The sequence below is a fragment of the Propithecus coquereli genome, unplaced genomic scaffold, assembly GCF_000956105.1.
Source record: "Propithecus coquereli isolate 6110/MARCELLA unplaced genomic scaffold, Pcoq_1.0 Scaffold178, whole genome shotgun sequence".
NCBI classification, from domain to species: Eukaryota; Metazoa; Chordata; class Mammalia; order Primates; family Indriidae; genus Propithecus; species Propithecus coquereli.
This window is the reverse complement of record NW_012142523.1, coordinates 2,635,644-2,656,266: the sequence shown is the minus strand read 5'-3', so window position 1 is coordinate 2,656,266 and position 20,623 is coordinate 2,635,644. Positions and strand designations below refer to the sequence as shown.

The following is a 20,623-nucleotide window of genomic DNA, read 5'->3' as shown; positions in this document are numbered from 1 at the left end:
TAAAATAGTAGACAAGCCCAAGAATCTCTCTAAGACTACAGAGAAAAAATATGAAGGTGCAGAAATAATGAAAGAAAAGTAGAGAGATATGGAAGACAGAGTGCCAGTTAGGCAGCACAACTGCATGAGAACTATAAGCAAATGGAGCAGAAGGAATAATAAAATACACAAGGTTAGCAAACTGCTCTGAGAAAGGGGTGGGGGGGTGGAGTGATCATCACTAAAATATCCTCAATGAAAGGATTCATTGAGTTTCCTGGCAAACAATGAATTAGATACAACTTCATGAAAAGTGAAACCACTCCAAGGGGCTTCCTGGTCCATGAAGTAATTCAAGGCTCCAGGGCTTGTGTGAGGTAGAAGGGAATGGGGGGAACAGACCAAGGTTACAGAAGCTCAGGTGGGCCAGAGACTGCGAGGGTCCACAGATTCAGGGCCCAGAGCAAAGAAGTGCTATTGTTCAAAGTGCTGTAGAACGAAGCCTCTATGTCACGTATATAGAGGCTTCGTTGAACAATCAGCAAAGAACCAAGGTCAAGTGGGTGAGCAGAGTGCAAAACTCAGATGTTGAGCAAAGGGTCTGAGAAAGGAGAAGGCAGATTGATGTATGGGGCACCCCAGAGAGAGGCCCCGAGATGATGGCGCACGGGAGAGGAAGCCTAGATCTATTGTTACATGCGGAACAACTACTGACTGACCTGTGGGTAGGGAGAGGGAGCTGTCAGGAGCCGTGAACTGGTGCCCACGTGTTAAACATCATATTGCAAGGCAGAGATGCCCAAGTTCATTAAAAGAAAAAAGAATGCTGCTACACAGAAGAACAACAAAATACTAAAATAAAAGGTTGGGACAAAAGAATCACACATAAATAAAATATTGCTTTTCTTTTTTTAAAAAAAGGTAAAATTAAGGATTAAAAAAATTAAAGGGGACAGAATTAAAGGGGAGAGAATTCTTTCCCATGATGAAATGCATTGTCCACAGTAATGCTAACAGTCATGAATCTTTATGCACTAAGTAACCTAATGAGAAAACATACAGCAAAATCTGTTAGAAATACAAGAAATTAAAAATCGTTGTGAGAGACTTTAACACAATTCTCTTAGTCAAGTAAAAACAAATTAAAAAATAGAACAAAAATGGAATTCGTTTTAGGGATTTTACCATTTGTTGGGGTTTTTTTTCATGCTGCGTATGGGGCTCAGTGCTAAGTGCTTTGTATGTGATTTCATTTCTGATAATCCTCTTAGCGACACTGCTTGGTGGATTGACGTTACTGCCGTTTTACAGAGGGGTAAACAGGCTCTGCAAGGCCACCCCATCAGCTATCACAGAGTCAGTATTTGAACCCAGGTCTTTTACTCCACAGTCAGTGTTTTTTATTTAAAGAAAACATTTCTTCCAAAACAGAGACTCTGCCCCTCGCAGGGTCCCTGGCACATACAGGGCAGGCTCTGTCTAACAACAGGCAGACTCAGAGCCCCCAGGTACAGGGTGATGATGAAGAGAAGGCACCTGGTCCAAGGTCACCCAGCACGTGAACAGGAAGCACAAGGCAACAGCCTAAGTCCAGGGCACCAGTCACCACCCTAGAACATTATGCGGCTTTATCCGTGACCTGAAGCCCAGTTTCATTCTTTCACTTTTGAAAATAACCAAAGAATCTTTTTTTTTTTTTTTCCTTTTGAATACCATCTGGTCCCAGGAGAAAAGAGCCTTTGATTTTGCTCTAGACACCAATGCCGGCTTTGAGCTTTGGGCTGTCTTCTCGGTTTTTGCTCTTTGGATAGCATGATGCTTTAATTATTATTGTCTGCTATTATGATCATGGTTTAATTGCTGGTTTGCAGCTCGGGTAGCTTAAAGGGGGGAATTTGATAAAACAAGTATTATTTTCCTATTGTCCTCTTCAATGTCACTGAGGATAATTTAAGCTGCATTCTCATTTGGGGACAGGAGTGATTTCTGACCCCCTCTCCCCGCAGCAGCTGTTCGTTCACTTGCCATTTTCCCCTGATGCAAAGATCCGCCAGCAGGACTCGTATCTGTGCAGGGTCCACTGTGCCCCTGCGCTGGTGACAGTTGATGGGGAGCATCCAACACCCTTTTGTATTCTGGGGCCCGGTCAGCAGGCAAGTGACATCGACATGTCGAGATGCCATGGATTGTTTTCCTTCTCTCATTCTTGTTTGTCTTTCCATATGCAGTGGATACAGAGGAACCGCCTGTAAGCAGGGAGGTGGGAATGATCTAAAAAATGCCCAATGTGTCCAAGTTCCCTTCAGACTGAGAGAACTGCGGACACTAATCCCAGAAGTGAGTTTTGCCCGTGGACAGCACTCAGGAGGGGCAGGGCCCTGCCATGAGAACCGATGCCCTCCTGGCGTCTTGGATGTAGGCTCTGGCAGGAAATCTCCTATTGCTTAAAGCCGAGTGTCGTGAACCTTCCCACCAGCCTTTCCAGCAAAGTGTGGTGGAGTCTCGGTGGTGGGCTGGTGGGAAGAGGTGAGGGAACAAGGGCCAGGTGGGAGCACCCTTAGCTGGGGACCTGCTCTTGGAGGGTGTGGTGGGAGGTGGGAATGGTCTAGAAACACCGTGAGGAAAAGGCATGTGGAGATCTGACTTGAACAGGGACATCCCCACAGCCCAGGGCGTCCCTGCAGTTGCAGCCAGCTGTGAAGTCAGGGCCCAGCCCCAGCAGAGCAAGCAGCTTCTCAGGGCAGCCCCACGGGGATGGGAGAAAACCAGGGGCCAGTGGGGCCCAGGTACCTGCGCCGGCCTACTTCCTACGGCTGGACTACAGGTTATCCTGCGTGCCCAGGATACAACCCAGGCAAACCAGAGACCGGACTTAGGACACTGAGACCCAGTCAAGACACCTGCTTTGGTGGGCTCCTCCCTCACTGCCCTCAGCCCTGCCCCAGCACCATGGAAACTGGCCTCACTGGGACCATGGGGACTGCACCTTCCTTGCTTCTCTGCAGCTCGGACGTTATTGCCACTCCCTGAGCCATGGCTCCAGGTCTCAGCCAGCTGTGCCCCATGCTTTGCCTCCTGCAGAGCTTGTCGTTTCCTGGGTGGCCAGTCTCTCTGTCCCACCCGTGTCCTTGCACACCCTCTTTTCCCGCATTCCCTTTTCTTCTCACACTCCACCTCTGGCATCCGTGCTCATCCTGTTCATCTTTCGGGGCTCAGCTCAGTCGCAGCCTCCTCCAGGAGGCCTGGTCTCATCCCCTTGGCCCATGTGAGGGGCCTTCTCTGTCCCTTTACATATGGTGTGTAGTACACATGACACCAAATTTAGGGGCAGAAGGATGCCATATTCCTATCTGCATCCCTACTGCCTGGTGTGCTCTCTGCATCTAGTGCCTACTGTTTGTTGACTGAATGTGTGACTGTCAGCACGAGTATAGGCTCAGAGAACCTACAGGGCTGCATTTAGAGAGCATGAGACCATGGCTGCAGTATCCCCAGTTTCTCCTGGGTTTAGACTCAGCAGCTGGCTGTGGCCGAGGGTCTGTGTGGCTAGATCCCATCTCTTTAGTAGTGACAGAGCAAGATACAGTCATAATATCCAAGGGCTGGATGTGGGCAGTAAAGAGAAATCTCAGAACTTCCAGAGAAGTAGCCAGTGTCCTCCTTAGTGCATAGGATTTGTTTAAGTTGCCTCTTCCAGAGTGGCACATGCTTGGCAAGGACGGTGGGTGAGTTTGGCTGAACTACGGGAGTCCCTGAAAGCTGGGGAGCCACTCATCCCTTCATCAGTTCAATCAAACAACAAGGGGTTAGTGCAGGTCAGGCCTGGTGCCGGTTCCAGAGACGTAGAGGCGAATGAGACATGGCACAACTCAGCAAGGCAGGTGGCCAGTGGATGACACTGATTCAGCAGGAGCAGAGACGGGGGCACCTCACCGGACTGGGGCATGGGGAGGACATGGAGAGGCCTCACCCGATGTGGGGTGTCCTCTAGGAGTCGGATGGTATATTGTTCCACTAGTGTTTCCATAACAAACCGAATGGCTTAAAACAACAGCAATTTGTTTTTTCACAGTTCTAGAGGCTAGATGTCCCAAATCGAGTGTCAGTGGAGCCCTGCTCGCTCTGTAGACTCTGGGGAAGAAAATGTTTCATGTCTCTCTCCCGGCTGCCAGTGGTGGCCAGCGATCCTTGGCACTCCTCGGGCTGTAGACACGTCACTCTATTCTCTGCCCCATCTTCACAGGATCTTCGTCTCTGTGTCTCCTCTGTGTCTCTGCATCCAAATCTCCCTCTCTTTTCTTTTATTAAAATATCGGTCATTTGATTTAGGGCCCGCCCTGATCCAGTATGACCTCATTGTCATACTTGATTATATCATACCTGGTCCTATCTCCAAACAAGGCCACGTTCGCAGATAACAGGAGTTAGAACTTGGGCATATCTTTCTGGGGAGCACAATTCAACCCAAAACAGGTGGTATGGGGGGCATGTGCAGCGGTCCCTTCCAGGCAGAGGGGTGGCCCCGAAGCAAGAGACTAAGAAAAAAGTGGGTGGAGGGTGAAGAGAATGGGGGAAGAAAACCGGGGCTTTTCGTAAGAGCCGTGGTGCGTCCCCCTGGGGGTCTGACTTCCTCCCGTGGGGACAGAGGAGTGACTGGGTCAGAGGAGTGGCTCAGGAAGACAACCCTGGCCCTGGTGGGAGAGGTGGATTGGGAGGGTGGGAAGGAGGCTGGACCCAGGAGGGCCAGTTACTCTTTTCATGCCTTTGTGCACGCTGTTCCCTCACTTGCTATCCTCTTCCTCTCCCTCAATGTCCTCATGTTTTGCTTTGCCTTCTTCAAAACTGCTGCAAAGACACCTCCTCCTTGAAGCTCTCCCTGCCTCTCTGAATTAAAAGAAGCCAGGCCGGGCGCGGTGGCTCACGCCTGTAATCCTAGCTCTCTGGGAGGCCGAGGCGGGCAGATTGTTTGAGCTCAGGAGTTTGAGACCAGCCTGAGCAAGAGCGAGACCCCGTCTCTACTAAAAATAGAAAGAAATTAATCGGACAACTAAAAATATATAGAAAAAGCTAGCCGGGCATGCTGGCACATGCCTGTAGTCCCAGCTACTCGGGAGGCTGAGGCAGGAGGATCGCTTGAGCCCAGGAGTTTGAGGTTGCTGTGAGCTAAGATGACGCCACGGCACTCTAGCCCAGGCAACACAGTGAGACTCTGTCTAAAAAAAAAAAAAAAAAAAAGAAGCCAGTATAAAGGAAAGGCCTTTGACACCAGACAGACATGGTTCGAATACTGGCTCCGACCCTTACCAGCTGTTTAACCCCCTCCAGTTGCCTCTGTTAATCCCTTGGAACTTCAGCTCCCCCGTAGCAAAATGGTGAAAACAGGCTATGAATGACAGGGTTTTGTGAGGCTATTAGGCAGTATATACATAAAGTCGTTGGCGCATAGGAGATTTTCTACAAATGTCCAGCTCTCTTTTTTCTCCAGGTATTTGATAGCACTTTGTTTATCCCACTCTTTAGCACCTAGTGCTCGTATTATTATGTCTCGTGTGTCTCCTTCAATCAGCAGCAGCATCCTTCAGGGCAGACACAGAGCCTCACATGTTTCCGCAGCTCTCCGTACAGAGCCTGACACACAGCACGCTTCCCCCCTCCTCCCGGACACGGCCTGTTCTGTGTCTGCGGCCCAAAGAAACAAACACGCAGACAAGCAAGGCTTCCACGGGAGGGAAGACCTTTCCTCCTCTTCCTTCACTTCGGCACCTCCCCACTGGGGACACAGTGGGGACGGGGCCACAAAGTATATCAAAAGCCAAAAAAACACAATATTCACCAGCAGGGGAGCTGCTCGGACAAACCCAAATGTCTGCTTTGGCCTGGAATTATCTCTGTCGACCAGAACCTGTAGTTAGCATGCATAGACTCTGATTTCTAAAAGATGAGAAAAGCATTCCGTAAGAGTCTTAATAAATGTGGTCGTTTTGGCAAAACTGAGTCTTCACTGGCTGCCATCGTGGGTTGATAGTGAAAGGGGCTGCTAGCCCCCCGGAGGAGCCCCCTCGCTAATGTCCTGTATCCGCTCTTACCCTTGCCAACCTGTTCTCGCCCGGGCAGCAGGGGCGATCTTAAAATGAAAATCGGACCCTGTCAGATCTCCACTTAAAATCCTTCAGTGGCTTCCCTCGGCTCATAAGGTCGAATCCAGACTTCCTCCCGCAGCCTTGGCTCTGCCTGCCGCCCTGCGCCCAGCTTCCACCTCCGTGGCTCTCCTGGTGTTCCTGTGCCCTGGGCTGGCTCCCTCTGGGGCCTGCGCCCATGCTGCTCTGTATGCACGGAAAGCTCCCCCGACCTCCCATCCCACCTGCTCTGCACGTGGCCGCCCCTCTTGGAGCCTGTCATCTTGCTTAAACGCCACCTCCTCAGACAGGTCTTCCCGGCCACTCTGTTAAAGTGGCTGCTCTGCCTCAGCACTCGGCCGTTCCCTTCCCTGCTTTTGCCACAGCTGATAATCGTTCAGTGGGTTCGTGTCTGTGGCGGTATCACCCATCTCCGGAAGCTCCCAGAAGATGGCACCCCGTCTGTCATCGTCACTGTTATGTCCCAGCACCCAGCACAGAGGAGGGGTTTAAATAAATGGACGCTGTAAGAGGTTTGGGACTTGAGCCTCCTTCCTCTTGGCTGCCACACTGTGTTGTTTCTGCACACAGAAGACCCGGCTCGCCCTCCCCTCCCCTGCACTCCTCTACACAACGCCAACGCCAGGCCTTTGACTCTGACTATCAGATCAGCTAAGCCGAACGCAATGAACTGGCGTTTTCAATTCATGGTCTTGAATTCTAGGCCTTGAGCCTTTGTACGATTCACATGTAAACTACTGGTTTTTGAGAGAGCCTCTCCTGCCCGGGCCTGGCCCAGCCACGGCCCCTTCCTCCTGGAGACGTGGGCGGCATCGTCGGGGAAAGAGCAGAAAGAAGCGCTAAGGCCTGACCCGGGTTATTATGATATAATGGTCATTCTGCTCACTCTCTACCAGCCCTTGACCTCGGGCAAGTTTCTGACCCTCTCGGAGCCTTGGTATTCTCATTTTTAAAGATGGGACTGATGCTACCTACAAAATAAAGATGTTTGCGTGGACTCAGTGGGGTAACGTGAAAGTGTCTTACACACAATGGTTGTTACAGAAACATGTTTTCTTTCATTTCTACTCAGTCTCCACACTCTCGCGTTTCTCAGCTTCCCGTGAGACTGGGATTTCAGTCACTCGTTCATCGATTGCCTAACTCGTTCATTCGATCGTTCACCTCAGGGACGTCAGACGGTCTCTAACTAGAAGAGGATGAAGCCCTAACTCCCGTAGCTAGTTCTGGGGGCCACATTCCCTTCTCTCTCTCAATTCAGCTCTGTTCTCAGTGACATCCTAACACCCCCTGAACTCAAGGATGCAGCTGCCTTTCTTCCCAGACGCCCTCACCTCCTCTCTGTCCCAGGTCTTATCTCATATCATTAAATCCAAAGCAAACACACTCCTTTTCATGCCAGCCAAACTTCACGTCTCATTTCCTCCCTCCTTCCTTCCCTGACGAGTGCGGCCCTCGCCAGCCTCCCTTTTCCGAGAGCACATGCAGCACAGCACAGCTTGGTCCACTCTCATGATGGCTGCTGATTTCGCGGCACATCGAGCAACACCGAAAGCGGAGAAGGAAGCGGGCAGCGTGACCCGGCAGTGAGTGTGCGTGTTTGCTCTCCTACCTGGGGAGCTCCCCCTCCTGCTTTTGCATCCGTGCGGGGCCCGAGCCTCACACAGCTCTTGGTGGTGAGGACTCCCCGCCTCTATCTACGAAAGGCTCTACCTAGGGAATCCAAGACATTCCCTGGATCCTGTTAGTAATAATAGGTGATTGAAAATGAGAAACACACACACACACACACACACATACTCAACAATGAATAACTAGAAAATGCAACTAAAAATTAATCTTGCTCACAAAAACCATAAACTTATAGACTTCCAAAGAATGAATGATATCTACAATGTTCCTGGCTGGGGAAAATTAGTAACATAAAGACATCAATTCCCCCCAAATTAATCAATAAATGTGTGCAATCCCAATTAAAATCTCAGATTTTTTTTTTTTTGGAATTTGGTAACTGTAAAGTTCATCTGTAAGAGTAAATTTGGGAAATTAGCTAAGAAATTTGGGGGGGGAAATGAAAGGGTACTTGTCCTGTAAGAATATTAAAATTTGAGACTATGACTTCAGTCAGCTGAGTAGCTATGTGTCTGGTACCACAAGTAGAGTCCAGGGGTAAATGAGGGAGCACTGGACCCGAGAAGAGAGTCTAGGAACAGACCCACGGCCAACAGGACATTCGACCCAGCGGGGAGAATCCGTATGATTTACTTACAAGAGTGTCATCATTTCTCAGGTATTCACACGCACCACCCAGTGTCAGGCTCCTCCGAGGCACTGGAGCTACAACAGTGGTTTCATGAACGGTCCCACAGTCATGAAAATTATGTTCTAGTTAGGGAGAGGGAGGGTAAAAAAATAGGTAAGCTAAGTATAGACTGATAAATGGTAAGGAGGAAGTAAACAGATGTTTTGATAGACAAAATATGGAAGAGGCTACCTTACATCGGTGTGGGACAATTGAGTGTCCATTTGGAAAAATAATGAACTTAGCAACCTCAAAAAATAATACAAGTTCTGGGAAAATATTAAAGTTTTGTTTTTTTAATCATGTTGGGGGTAAGGTTTGCCCAAGCATAATGTGACATCCAGTATCCCTAAAGGAAAAGATGAACATGTATGATTATACAAAACGAATGATTTTTATACCAAATAGACACCATAGCAAAACTTAAAGGGAAAAATGTCACCAGACACTAGGATAAAATATTAGCAACAAATATGTCACATAAAAGAGAAATCAAAATATATAAAGATAAATAAAAGTAATAATGTATAATTAAATAGAATTTTAAAAGACCATTAACCAATTAACATGGATGAAGGGTACAGAGATACAAATGCCCAGTGAATATGCATGAAGATACCCAACTTCACTAAATTATCTAAACTCAAAATACCAGTGAAATTCCATTTTGGTGTAACAGATGGGGGAGTATTTTAATATAGAATATATTTACAACATCATAATATCTGACAGTGAGGTGAAGTTTAGAGAGAATAGTAATATTAATATACATAAATTGATACAATCATTTGAGAGCATAATTTAGCAGTATTTATTTAATAATTTTTAAATAGATACCCTTTGCCCCCCCAAAAAAATTATTCCTATGAGTCAACTGAAACAGAAATGTGCAAGGCTACATAAAGATGGACATGTTCCTTGCAGTTTTATGTGAAATAGTGAAATATAACAATGTCCATTTCTGCAGAAAAAAATGAAGGAGATATATATGTCCACAATACAGTATTAAGTGAAGAAAGAAAGTTACATAAAACTGTGTAAAATTTAGTCTCATTTTGAGGGAACACTCTATATGTGTGAATATATATATGGTTTTGTGAAAGAGAGACTTTTTAAAATTCAGTACATCTGTACATTGTTCGCCTTTTCCTGCCTTGAGCATGTCTTATTTTTAAAATTTAAGAAGCTGTTTTTAAAAAGAGATGGTGATAGATGGATTGGATCCTAGAACAGAAAAAAGACATCAGTGGAAAAACTGGTGAAACCCAAATACAGTCTGGAGTTTGGTTCCTAGTAGTACGCCAACGTTGGCTTCTTGGCTGTGGCGGATGGACCGTGGAAATGTGAGATGTTAACAGTGGAAGAAATGGTGAAGGCTCTGTGGGAATGCTCCGTATCACCTTTGCAACTTTTCTGTAAATCGAAATTATTCCACATCGAAAAAACTGATTAGCAGAGAGAGTCGCATAGGCCGTTAGCCAAGGCATCTTTGGCTGCCAAAACCTTTGGTCCCAGAAGAACTCAGGTTACTGCTGAGCTGTCTTGCTCTGAGAGCTCTGTCTGTGGCCTGCAGGCCCCCCACACGTGGAGACCCCTGCCTGGCCTCCTGGGGCGGGCAGGGGTTATCTAAGGGTTTCCCTCTATGGAAAACCGAGGTACAGTCTCACCCTGGCCTTCACTGCGGCTGGGCCAGCTTCTCAGAGACCCCACAGATCTCCCTGCCCTCCAGCCCCCGTGGTTTTTTACTTGTATCCTTTGTCCAAACCAGGCCCTGCCTTCTCAGCCTCCCCCTCCCGATCCATAATGGAAGGATATGGGCTCAGGAGTGACGCCTGGGGCTGCGGTGGTGGGGCGGACAGGCAGGTTAACAGGGTTGAGGAGAGGGGTGGCAGTGGCAACACAGAGTTGATAATAATAAACAACACGCACAAAGCCCATATCCCCTCGCCCTTGTCCATTGCTAGTGGCCCCAGGGGGAGGAGCTGGCCAGCTGGGACCCGGAGGAAGCTGCCGGACACCGCCATCTCTTGCTTTCTGCCGGCTTCACAGGGCGAGGCCTCGCCTGACAGGAAGCCCCCGGGAAGCAGGGGCTGAGCCCGGCGTGACCGCTGCCTCTTCTCCGTGCAGGCTCCACTTCCTGGTGTTCGACACGGAGGAGGTCCACGACGTGCTGCGCATCTGGGACGGGCCGGTGGAGAGCGGGGTTCTGCTGAAGGAGCTGAGCGGCCCGGCCCTGCCGAAGGACCTGCACAGCACCTTCAACTCGGTCGTTCTGCAGTTCAGCACCGACTTCTTCACCAGCAAGCAGGGCTTTGCCATTCAGTTCTCAGGTCTGTGTACGCCCCCTCCAGCCCCTCTCCATGCGTCCTGCCACACGACACCCACCTCCTTCTGGTCCCTCCTCTCTTCCATTTCTCCATCCATGTAAAGATATTTTTGGAGCATCAGCTGTGTGCCTGGTACATGGTTAGCACTCACTTGTTCAGATATCCACGCTGAGCTCACGGTGGTGGGGCGGACAGGCAGGTTAACAGATACCTACATACAAGTTGATAAGTGTCCGAATGGAGACATTTGGGCTGTAATGGTCACCTTGGAGCATCAAGTAAGACAGAAAGTGTTTAGGCTGGGTGTGGCGGCTCACACCTATAATCCTAGCACTCTGGGAGACCGAGGCGGGAGGATTGTTTGAGCTCAGGAGTTTGAGACCAGCCTGGGCAAGAGCGAGACCCCGTCTCTACTAAAAATAGAAAAATTAGCCAGGCGTTGTGGTGCGTCCCTATAGCCTCAGGGTGGCTGAGGCAGGAGAATTGCTTGAGCCCAGGAGTTTGGGGTTGCTGTGAGCCATGATGACACCACTGCACTCTACCTGGGGCAACAGAGCGAGACTCTGTCAAAAAAAAGAAGGAAAGAAAGAAAGAAAGAAAGCAAGTGTTTCACAGAGGGAATAGTGATCTATGACACAGAAAGGTGCCACTGAGTTGGACTTCGGAGGGTTTGTGCACCCCTATTAAATGGAAAAGAGAGAAAAGGGCATTCTAGGTACAAAGAACACATGAACAAGTGCAGAAGCAGGAATGTGGGTTCCAGAAGTGCAGGGATGTCCCTTGTGGCTGAGACACAGGGAGCGTGGAGGGATGCGGGCGACACCAGTGGCCAGTGTTTGGGGCACGGTTATGAAAGAGCTGATACAACGTGCAACACGCTTGGGTTCTTAGTTTGGTGCGGGTCTCAGTAAGGACTGGAAGCCACACCTGAGTAATCTAAATTCGAGTAATTATGCACTGCAAGTGACAGGGAGCTGCCCAGGATGGGCACTGCTCACACATCCCGTTCCTGGGTTTAGATAGCGTATGTGACTGGTCCTGCCTCTCCCGGGCCTGCATCGTCTCTTCTCCTCTGAAGTGAGTCTTCCTTTACTCCTCTCCCTGAACAGGTGCCTCCACCTCGGTTTCTGCTTGTGTTTATTATACAGCAGCTGTCTTCATTACCATCTCCTTACTCCACTGTGGGGGTAGTTTCCATGGTGATTCCAGAGCAAGTCTATGTGGCACCTGTGCCATGGCTTTGCCCCAATACTCCCACCCTGGTTGGTGTAGCAACTAAGGGTGGCTGGGCCGTGTCCCTGGCACTGTCGAGGCTGTTACAGGGTTGCAGATTCCACTTCTAGCTCTTTTATGCATCTGTCTTCTCCGTGGAGATGAACATTTAGCAGCATGGGGAGCAGATGAGGGTCTCCGGGATCATATGTGTTTATACTTATTAGCTTGTCCATTTAACACTCGTTCAAGCTTCCAGCCTAGCATTTCCAGTCTATTCCCCGGAGTTCCATGGAATATTAATTGGTATGGCACGAAAAGAAGTTTGCATGATCAAGTAATGTCGGGAAGGAGCTCAGCTTGAGCAGACCTAAAGAGGCTGTCTGTAGTGTGGGACTCTGGGAACATTTGCTGTGCTGATGCTCATAAACTCACAAGGTGTCTGGTAGGCCACAATTTCCAAACATATTTGATCACAGGCGATCTTTTTCGAGGCCATCTCAAGAAACTAGCATTTCCTGGAGCAAACTTTGGAAATTGCTGGGATAAGCGATGGAAGGGTCTCCCAGCAGTGAGGAGGGTGGAATACTGAAGAGACTGCTCGGTCCACTCTCTGGGGAAAGGCGTGCTATGAAGAATTAAGGCCAGACATATACTTTCTCCAACTGAGGGTATGGCTTTAAGGCAAAAAAACCCATAATTGTACTGACAAATTCCCCCGCAGATTTGCATTGTCTGACCTCCACTGCGTCCTGGGTGCAGCCACATGGGACAGAGTCTCTGGCCGCGCTCCTGCGCTGTGCCCAGGCTGCCTACTCTTGCATTGCCCAGCTCTTAGAAGTCCTCTTCATCCTTCAAGGTCCATCTCAGATGCCACTGCGTCCTGCTCTCCCCATTCAGAATATATTGCTGTAGCCTGTGGCACTCTGGCACTTTACTTCTATGTCATCGGCACATCGTCAAAACCAGGCATTCCGCCTTGTCTTGATGCTGGCCACCTACTTGCCATCCCACCCAGAGCTCTTAGAGAGTTAGGGCTATGCCACACTTCCCAGACTCCCCTATAGTGTATGTATGCAGCAGGTGCTCACTCATTGCTTAGTAAACATGCAGCTATGAACGCATGAATGGGTAGTTTTCTCCTCCACGAGGGTTTCCTTGGGCAAGCTGCCCTGTGTGTTGCTTAGGCCCACGCAGAGTGGTGCGGTCAAAGCTATCTAGCCAGGGCTCCGGAAAGGCCATGACAGCCTGGCCCAGTGTTCTGGGCATAACCGAGGCTTGGGAAAGGTCACCTTCCCTGTTGCTGTCATCAGTTAGCAAATACCAGGACTACTCTAGGGATGAGAGAATGGCTCACCCCATGTTAACTTTCCAGTGTGTGTTTGACAGGGGATTGTACAGAAATGCCAGGGACGATTAGTGCAGGCTTGGCTTTATTAAGTAAACATGACTGTGTAACATCTAACATCCTGTCTGCACCACGTGGATCCAGCCTTTCCCCGGTGTTTTGCCAAGCAGCTCAAATTCAGGAGCATTAAAGAGAGAGTGAGAACAAAAAAAAGGTGAGCGGGAAGCATAATCCCAGACATCTATTGAGTGGGCGCCACGCTAAGCTTGCCACGACATCAGCTCTTATAATTTTCACAAAAACCGTAAGGTATGGGTACCATTACTAATCCATGTTGCAGATGTGGGCTCCGAAGCTTCTCATACAAGGTCATCGAGTTAATAAGTCACAGTGCCTGCGTAAAAACTCACGTGTCTGGTTCCCAAACCCAGGCTCTTCATCAATGGACTCTATCGCCTCCCATATAAATAGTCTTCCCAAGTATGGTCACAGCAGTGAGATATTTTTATTCTAGGGAATCATTTACATGTGTACAGTGTACTGTAAAGCTAGAGATGAGAGCTGAGTCTGTTTTTAATTGGGAAGGAAAAAGATTGATGCTTATTTGACTTTATAAATAAATTCAGTAAGTGTCAGAAGGTGATGATTTGTTCATTCATTCATTTATTCAACAAATATTTACTGAGCACCATTGTGTGTGCTGAGTTCCGTCCCAAGCCCCGGGGATACAGCTGGGAGCAATACAGCGAAAGACTCTGTTCTCATAGAGATACACAAGTGATATACAACAAAGAGGCCAACAAACAAATTAGCAAGATTATTACAGATTTTGCTGTGAAAAGAACAAAATAGGATAATAAGATAAAATTGATGGAAGGGTATTAAGGGATAAGCCCAGAAGAAGGTGATCAAAGAGTTCTGTCCGAGGAGGTGACATTGGAACTGAAAACTAAATGACAAGATGGAGTTGACATAAGACAATCTGTGGCAAGCTCATTCCAGGCAGAAGGACTGGTATGTGCAAAGGCCCTGCAGGGAGGAAGGGGAGGGGGAACTGAGCGTGTTGTGTTGGAAGATTTTACAAGCGTGGCTGTTAATGATTGAAGCAAAGGATAGGTTTTTAAATGTGATCTCAAAAGAAGAGGCTTAAGATAGGGTACCATATACCAAAGTTGGCAGGTATTTTCCATAAAAGACTAGATGGTAAATATTTCAGGCTTTGTGGGCCATACGGTCTCTGTCATAACAGCTCAACTCTCTCATCATAGCATGAAAGCTATGATAATGTATAAACAAATGAGTGTGCCTGTGTTCCAATAAAACTTTATTTACAAAAACAGGCATAGGTCTAGACTTGGCTGTGGGCCATAGTTTGCTATATACTGCCAAATACCGCTGTTATTGATTATAAGGTTTTAAGTGCTGTGTCTGGACTCACACACAGTCCTAGATGCTATAATTAGTGATATCAGTGTGTACAGTTGCCCAAGGCTGGTGCTTCTCACACTTTTCCACTGAAGTCCTCCTAATTGCAGAAGAGAGTGGGTGCATATTCCCAGGAGGTCTAGAGGATGTAGCAAGCACAAAATCTCTTTGAGGCTTCATGTTTTTGCTAAGAAATTAATGTGAATTTTACATTCTACTCCAAAATAAATCTTTTGTTTTTGTCTAAAAGTAACTTTTCCTGAAATTTTTGAGAAAACTGACACTCCAAGCAAATGAGCATTATTTATCCTGTGGCTTGCAGAACCTTCTATCTCTGGAGTCTGCCGACCACAGTCTATGAGGGATGGCATAGCTGGGGACCAGTCCCTGCTGTCGGCTCTGGACTGTGCAGGTAGCCAGGGTTGTTGCAGCTGCCTCGGAATCCTTTGTCTGGACTTACTCTTGCACCATTTCCTCTGGTGTGTTTCCTCATGCTGCATTTTTTTCATTCATTTTCTCTCTCATTCTTTTTTCATTTATTCCTTCCTTTTATCATGCATTCAGCGTTTGCTTAGAAAACACCTGCTCTGTGTTAGACTAGGTTAGGTACTAGACAACAAACATCTCCCAAATTCCTGAGTATTTTGGATTTTTAATACACCTCAGCTACTTATGTTTTGTTTTGAACTCTGCCACTTGCTACAAACATCTGATTTTTCTTCGAACATGGTTTCAGCCTAATGGATCCTTGGTTGTTTGCCATTCCAAGAGAGAGCATGGTCACCACCTGACTTCAGTAACTCCCTGCGACCTCACCACCACTGCTCAGCACTCAGACAGGCCAATTCTCAAACTCCTTTGCAAACCCTTCTGATCGAATACAGGAAGTTTGGGCTTAATTATCTTGTCTCTCCCTCGTACTGATCACAGTAGTTCCATTATGCAAAATTGCAATGTTTTGTCTATGTAGCAACGCTTGTAGTCTCAGATCAAACCGAACTCAATTCTGCAGTTATAACAGTGCAGTCGTGCTTAACCCGTAGTATCTCACACAGGTGGATGACAGTAATGGCGCAGGCACTGGTAGAAGGGTGGTGGTGATGGCAGTGAGAGCGACAGTGTGTGATCACAGTGGTGGTGGAGGCAGTGACGATAACGGGAGTGAGAGTCGTGGCAGTGTTGCCACAGCGAGCGCCAATGGTGCGGAGGTGCTGGTGGTCGGTCGTGGTAGTGGCACTGGTGATGGCAGTCAGCAAGGGTGATGAGCTAGAAGCTTCTTATCCAGCCAACCCTCAGGCAACTCCACTTCCCCTTCTGTTTTCTTGCCACAGTGTCCACAGCAACCTCCTGCAATGACCCCGGGGTCCCGCAGAATGGGAGCCGGAGTGGCGACAGTTGGGAAGCCGGCGACTCCACGGTGTTCCAGTGCGACCCTGGCTACGCCCTGCAGGGAAGTGCTGAGATCAGCTGCGTGAAGATCGAGAACAGGTTCTTCTGGCAGCCCAGCCCACCAACGTGCATCGGTACAAACAGCTGCAGGGCGCACGCTGCCCTCTGGGCCCACGCTGCCCTCTGGGCCCACGGTTGTGTGCTCCGGCCCCCTGCACAGAAGGGGCGGCTGCGTCTTGAGCCTGGGGCCAGGAGAATTGGAATGGACGAAAGTCCTAGAAACCCAAAGTTTACCCTCTTTGCATGCCTGTGTGCCCACACTCACTCACTCCCCTTCACACGCTCACACTCCACACACACACAACACTACAGACCTTTCGCTTGCTAAACTGGTCCCAGAGATTGCCATGCCAGGCAGATCTGTCCCTTTCTCTCTGGGACAATGGGTCACCTTGGGTAGTGAGGGTCAGCAGGCTCCGAAATGGTTCTCTTCTACCTGAAGCACTAGCAGGACACCCACAGGGCCAGGGTGCAAAGAAAAGAACCTCACTCTTCCTGTTCTCAAAGAAATTAGTGGTTAGCTGGGTTCTGGTTCTTTAGATCTAGCCTCAGTCTTAAAATCTCCCCATTTGACAGATGAAGAAACGAAGGCCCTGAGACTTTCCAAAGTCATGCCGCTTGTGAAGGGCGGGTCCTGCATAATCCTGCCTTCTCACTACTTGAGATAGGAAGAGGGGACAGGAAAGAAAGAGAAATCAAAACAAAAATGACCAGGTGCTCATTCCCACATGGCTCTTCTGCTGAGGCGAAATAACGAATGCGTTTATCTCCCGTGTCAACGCCGGGTGTTAGAAGAGAACCGACTGTCCCTGAGCCCTCACTGTGTGCCTGCCCCATACTTATACTGGGCATTTACTTAGGTGACCTCATTTAACTTTCTCGGCCAGCTCTCTGAAATTAGCACCATTTCCTCATTTACAACTGAGGAAACTGAAACTTAGACAAATTTGGATATCTTGCCCCAAATCCCAGAGCTAGGGTATGGCAGAGCCAAGATTCACACCCACGCCAGCCTAAACGCAAAGCCTCTCATTTTCCTACCTCCCACGCCACCCCCCTGCTGGGGACGGGTGCCAGGGACTTCCTTCTGCGCCGCCCGCACCCTCTTCACGCAGGCTGGATGGGAGGCGCTGTCCAGGCGTCTGAGGACTGGCCTTTGCCAGTTGTGACTCCGAGACACTAACTCCTGTTCCTCAGTAAGAATTAGGAGTCACCTAGATAGGTGGGGCAAGAGCGTGGTGAGCGTACAGGGACAGGAGGTTGACACCTGGGTTCCAGAACCAGCTCGGCTCTGCACTGTGCATTGTGCTGCACAGGAAAGAACACGGGATAGTGAAGTAGACAGAGCCGGGTTTAGCTCATGCCTCTGCCATTCACTCGTTCAGTGGCCTTGGGAAAATTGCTTCAACTCTCCGAGCCTGAATTTCCTCATCTACGAGGGTAAATACACTCCCCTCATGTCGCTATGGTGGAGGATACACTAACCTTCATCTCAAGAGACACTGACTTCCCTCCCTCCTTCCTCCCTTCCCTTCTTTGCTTCCTTCCTGCAAGTTTTTGGACTCACTTCCCTTTTCTACGCCAGAACTCCATCTGGCCAAGGGAATTCTGAGGCCCCTCCCAAATCCAGCATGCTGCACGGCTGCGATGCCTTAGATACTTTGCAGAAAAGCAGGTCCTGAGACAAGACTGTCCCAGGTGGAGAAGGAGGCTGCGCTGTGTTAGGCTGATGAGAGCAGTAAGTGTGCAGCAGGCAGGGCAGAGAGGTTAATTCGGCTTTCAGTGCCTATTCTTCTACGCTCGGCTTTGGGGAATGTTCCTCAGGCAACAAAATAAATGCCTTTGCCTCTTCTCTCAAACAAACTGGAAATCCCAGTGACAAGCTTCTAATTTCCAGCTCCCTGGGCATTCTGCCATGAGGGGTCTAGCTGGCCTTGATAACCCTTCATTATAGGGAGGAGACAAATATTTACCGAGTGTCTCCCCATGATAGGCAGTGGGCTAGACGGTGAGCTGCTTTCTCACAGTTGAAACCACCACGTGGTCAGTTTAGAGCTCAGGATTCCAACCACCTGGATTCCCGTCTGGCTTCACCACGACAGTCTGTGTGGCCTTAGACAAAGTACTTAACGTCCCTGTGCCTTAGTTTCCTCGCCAGTAAAATAGAGAAAATAGTAATACTCACCTTGTAGAGTTGTTTCGAGGATTAAAAAAGAAAATATTGCAAAGCACTTAGAACCGTTCATAGTCAACACTGTGCATGTTTAGAAGCCATTGTCATCACTCTTCTTCTATTTTATAGATGAGGAAATGGAGGCTCAGAGAGGTGGATCACTTGCCCAAACTTGCACAGCCAGTGGGTGGCTTCTCAGAATTTGAACCCAGGACTGTGCAATTTTCAAATCAATGCCCTTTCCACAACTGTCTGCCTCAGCGCAGACCGCCCACTCCTTGGCCATGTGAAAGGATTAGCAGTGTGTGCCTGCTCCCGTCGGGGCAGCAAGGTTTAGTAAGCTCAGCTGGACCCCTCAAGCAGCCCAGAGCAGCGGGATCCGAGGAATCCATCCAGGGCCCCGGGGCACAGCTGGCAGAGAACAGTGCAGCTCACACTGGGGTCCTGAGTGGGAAGCAGGTGCCTGGTGGCAGGAGCCACTGGGGAGAGAGCTGTGCCAGGCCAGAGGCCTAGAACCCAAACAAACTGAGAGCTCTTAGAGGGTTGGCAGGAGAGTCACAGGGGCAGTTTCAGAAACAGGCAGACTCCCCCTGTCTGCGACAAACTTGCAGGAAGAAGCCGGAGCTGGCAAAGGGTGATGGAGCCTGGTAACCCCTGCCTAGGATGGAGGCCGCATGGTGCCCCCTTCGGAAGAGTCCCTGAAGGAGCTGGAACTTCTGACATGACACAGGCTTTCTGCTCTCCCTGGCTACACACAGACTCTGTTTCTAGGCTGGCCTGGGCAGGGCCACCATCTGGGCTGGACATCGCAGTCTTGCTTTGCTAAGTTCAAGGTTCTGGCCCGATGGTACAGGCCTCTGCGCAGGCCCACGTATCTAGCACTCTGCTCTCGAGAAGGTTCCTCGGAGGAGAGGCCGGTGGGGCACAAGCTGACCAGACTCAAGGAACCATCCTCACCCACAGAAGCTCTCGCAGCTGGGGCTTCTCCCCGGCTGGCCTGCGGGGGGAGCTCTCCTCCACCCCGACCACCACTGACTGAGGCAGCAGAGGAGGGAGAACGTCGGACTTCAGAGCCAGACTGGTGTGGGTTTAAGTCCCAAAGTGACTCTGGGCAAGTTACACAACCTCTCTGAGCCTCAGTTTTCTCCTTCGTAAATCAGGAAGAATAATTCGGCATTGATGGGGTTGTTCATGAGACACAAATGAGACAATGTATCTAAAATGCCATTCGTCAGATGTGACACGTAGCAGGTGCCTACTTGAGTGTTTGTGGTGCTCACGATGGTACTTGGGATATATTTTCCCATGGAAAAAACACACTGCTCATGACCACTCAGGTTTTGTGTTCAGCCACGTCCAGCTTTTATGTCCTGACCCGAAGGCCGGTCATTTTTTCACACTCTATTAGGGGCCAACCCAGCCCTTTAAGCCTCTCCCTGAGGGAAAGCCGCATCATGAGGCAATAAAGCTCCTCTCGGCGACAGGCAAGTGCTGCTGCTCTTAACCTTGGTGCTCGGATATACCCTTGGGCTCCCACCCCGATGTCCTCATCCTGGATTTCCTGGCCACCCTTTAAATGGCTCTCTGTGCTCCCCGTGGGCTCTCCGTTTGCCGACTCCGCTGCCAACCTCAGACGGCGCCCTGTAGTTTCCAGACCGAGCCATACTAATAGCCTAAGCCATCTTTCCTGTTAGTGACCCCACACACTTCCCAGCTTCTACTCTGCCCTCATGCCACAGCACGACAGCCTCGTCCTGACTCAGGATCTGGGGGAGCTGCCCAGGAGGTCCCCGAGGGGTGGTTGCTGTATCGCCTGGCCACCTCCTCCCTCCCTGCCTGCGTGAAAGGCCTGTCACCTCAGGGGAGGGCACCCACTGCGGACTCATTGGGGATTTGTCACGTCTCCATACAACTGAGGTACGCCACACTCTTGGACAAGGCCTCTTGGAAAGTTGGAAGGTGTCTGCAGCCTGAGCAGATGCCAAGAGCACTGGCAGTGTAGGAGACCAGCCGTGCTTGGCAGGTGAACGTGATCACGTTTTCCACGCCTCCTGACATAGAGTGCACCAGAACTTGCCATAAATACCCACAAAGCTCACCTGGAAACCGGAGAGAGGAAGTGGAAGGAGACCACATATTTCATATGTCTGAAGACAGTGATATCTGTGCATACTGACTATTTATACCAAACGCTTTAGCAGACATCTCCGATAATCTTCACAGCCACCCCACAGAGCAGATATATCTGTTTTTACAATAGAGGGAGGACAC

At 49.3% G+C, this 20,623-nt stretch overlaps 1 protein-coding gene across 1 annotated transcript in view; it reads left to right on the top strand.

The window, feature by feature from the left end:
• The window catches only part of CSMD2 (CUB and Sushi multiple domains 2), a 587,354-nt gene that overhangs the window by 427,278 nt on the left and 139,453 nt on the right, over positions 1-20,623 (top strand). The window contains exons 26-27 of the mRNA XM_012642214.1: positions 10,546-10,748; positions 16,062-16,253. Coding sequence (XP_012497668.1) covers positions 10,546-10,748; positions 16,062-16,253 — 395 coding nt within the window. The remainder of the gene's footprint in view (positions 1-10,545; positions 10,749-16,061; positions 16,254-20,623) is intronic.